This window comes from Nestor notabilis, unplaced genomic scaffold, assembly GCF_000696875.1.
Source record: "Nestor notabilis isolate BGI_N333 unplaced genomic scaffold, ASM69687v1 scaffold19787, whole genome shotgun sequence".
Taxonomy (NCBI): domain Eukaryota; kingdom Metazoa; phylum Chordata; class Aves; order Psittaciformes; family Psittacidae; genus Nestor; species Nestor notabilis.
The window spans coordinates 1-2,139 of NW_009935804.1; the positions used below are offsets into that span (position 1 = coordinate 1).

The following is a 2,139-nucleotide window of genomic DNA, read 5'->3' on the forward strand; positions in this document are numbered from 1 at the left end:
TATATTTTTTTTTTTTTAGAATTAAAAGATATCCAATATTTGGCTCTAGCATTTGAAGGAAAAAGGGATCCAGTTCAGCAAAGTTCATAATCTGAGCCATGCATCCTTAATGCTTTGGAAAACTTAGCAAGACAAACACGTTGCCATGAAGACTTCAAAAAAGGTTGAGGCCCCAAAATAAGAAAAAGACAAAGCTGCTTGCTCCAACTGCTCCATCCCCTACAATAATCTAACAATACTTAACATTTACCCAGAGGAGATTCCCCAGATAACATTTCCGGTGGATCCTTTCATCCCAAAATTCCTTCTTTGGATGCAAATCTGAACGTTAGTTCATTTTGCGGATAACTCCTCTTTCTGCCTGTCAATTTATATCAAAGCTGTGCCAGGATCCTGATTCCATTGTGGCTACTCTCTCTCCTCTCAGCTGACATTGTGCCAATCACATCAAAGAACAGAAACGAAAAACTCAAGGGCACGGTGAAATGAATTGCTGGAACTGATGCAGGCTGAATAGCAAACAGATGGTCGGCAAAACCATGAGAACCAAATGGGAGGGGAGACTGATAAATGATTAATAGTACAGGTCAGCTCCACTTTAGAGGTGTCTCATCAGAAGCTGTTTGCTTTGTAAGCTTTGGAGTTACTGTCTTGTTCTACCCTGATCTGCAAGTGTACACAGACTTCACCTGCAATACTGCAAAGTGCTTTCACCAGGAATGCAAAGTCACAACAGCAAGTAGTTGGGCCAAGGATTTCTTCCATTCCCTCCACCAGAATGTAGTTCCCAGAATTCATTAGCTACAGAGCTTACCCCTTCCTCAAACTCCAGGAAGGCAGAGATATGTGACCTGAGGAGTATACTCGGGACTTGCTATGTATTCAAACAGGCAGAGGTCTATTTTAGCTTCCCTCTTCCCCCTGGAAAAAACCCTATTCAGGGCATCTAATACACTGGACTGTTAAAACACCAACTGCAAATGACAAGGATTCTCCTAATCTAAGATACTTAGAAGTAGCTGCTTATTGGAATGCACATGAAGTTTTTTCCTCACCCCATGGTTGAGGGCTTCATGCAATCACATACCGTTCCTACGAGTGGATACAGGAACCCAGCACCAACACTGGCCCGAATGTCTCGGATTGGCAGAATAAAACCTGTAGGTGCTCCTTTTTGTTCAGGGTCATGAGACAATGACAAATGAGTTTTAGCCATGCAGATTGGCAGGTTTCCAAATCCCTGGGAAAGGCAATGAGAAGGAAGAGAAAGAGGAGAGAAATAAGTGAAAACATAGTAACTTTTCCCATACATAAATGTAATTGCTCTATTCTGCCACTGTCTGTTGTCATCCAACATTTTCCAGGACATTTTACTCCTCACCAACAGCTTTGTCCACAGCCTGTCAGATCCACTGACCATCCTGCATCCCCATTTCTTCTCCCCCAAACTGTCTCCCTGCCCTCCACTAAGTATTAAAGAAAGAACCACCACAGCCCCCAGCACATCCAACAGAGCAAAAAACTAATGGTATGGAAGTGTTAGATACACAACTTTGATAGCTAGCTTACTTACTCTCCTCCCAAATCTTAATTTAAATAGGTCAGAACTAAAGTTCTTGTTCAGATGAAGTCAGTTAATTAGAAATGTTTGATCAATATAATTGAAGTTAATGAGGAAATGGCAATTACATGCCTATGGTATTTTGATAGACTTTCAAACTGATACACAAGAAACATGAAAGAGAAACCATGTATGCCAGTAGTAAACAAACTGCAAAAGCAAAATTATTCAAGCACACTGTAAACAAAGAATGGCCAGTTCTCACATTGCTCTTCTCTTCAGACGCCCTTTACCGACCTTCATTAATGCAAAAGCAGGTGAATTCACAAGAACATCATGCCAGAGAAAAGTAAAAGCCACACACCAACAAAAAAGCACTTAATACAACAACCAGCTGCCAGGTTCAAAGCTTATAAAAGCAGACTTTTTTCCACAAGTAGTACTGTATCACCTGTGGAACATTTCCCCCAACAAAATTGTGACTGCCAAAAATCCAAATGGGTTCAAAAATTGATTAGACATCTCAGTGGAACAAGAGGGGAAAAAAAACACAACCCGAGAGACTACTTAGCAGGAAT

At 41.0% G+C, this 2,139-nt stretch overlaps 1 protein-coding gene across 1 annotated transcript in view; it reads right to left on the reverse strand.

Annotated features, from left to right (window-relative positions):
• Window positions 1-1,087: 1,087 nt before the first annotated feature.
• The window catches only part of MTHFD1 (methylenetetrahydrofolate dehydrogenase (NADP+ dependent) 1, methenyltetrahydrofolate cyclohydrolase, formyltetrahydrofolate synthetase), a gene marked incomplete at both ends in the record, with an annotated part of 30,008 nt that continues 28,956 nt past the window's right edge, over window positions 1,088-2,139 (reverse strand). Inside the window, one exon of the mRNA XM_010017996.1 lies at window positions 1,088-1,240. Coding sequence (XP_010016298.1) covers window positions 1,088-1,240 — 153 coding nt within the window. The remainder of the gene's footprint in view (window positions 1,241-2,139) is intronic.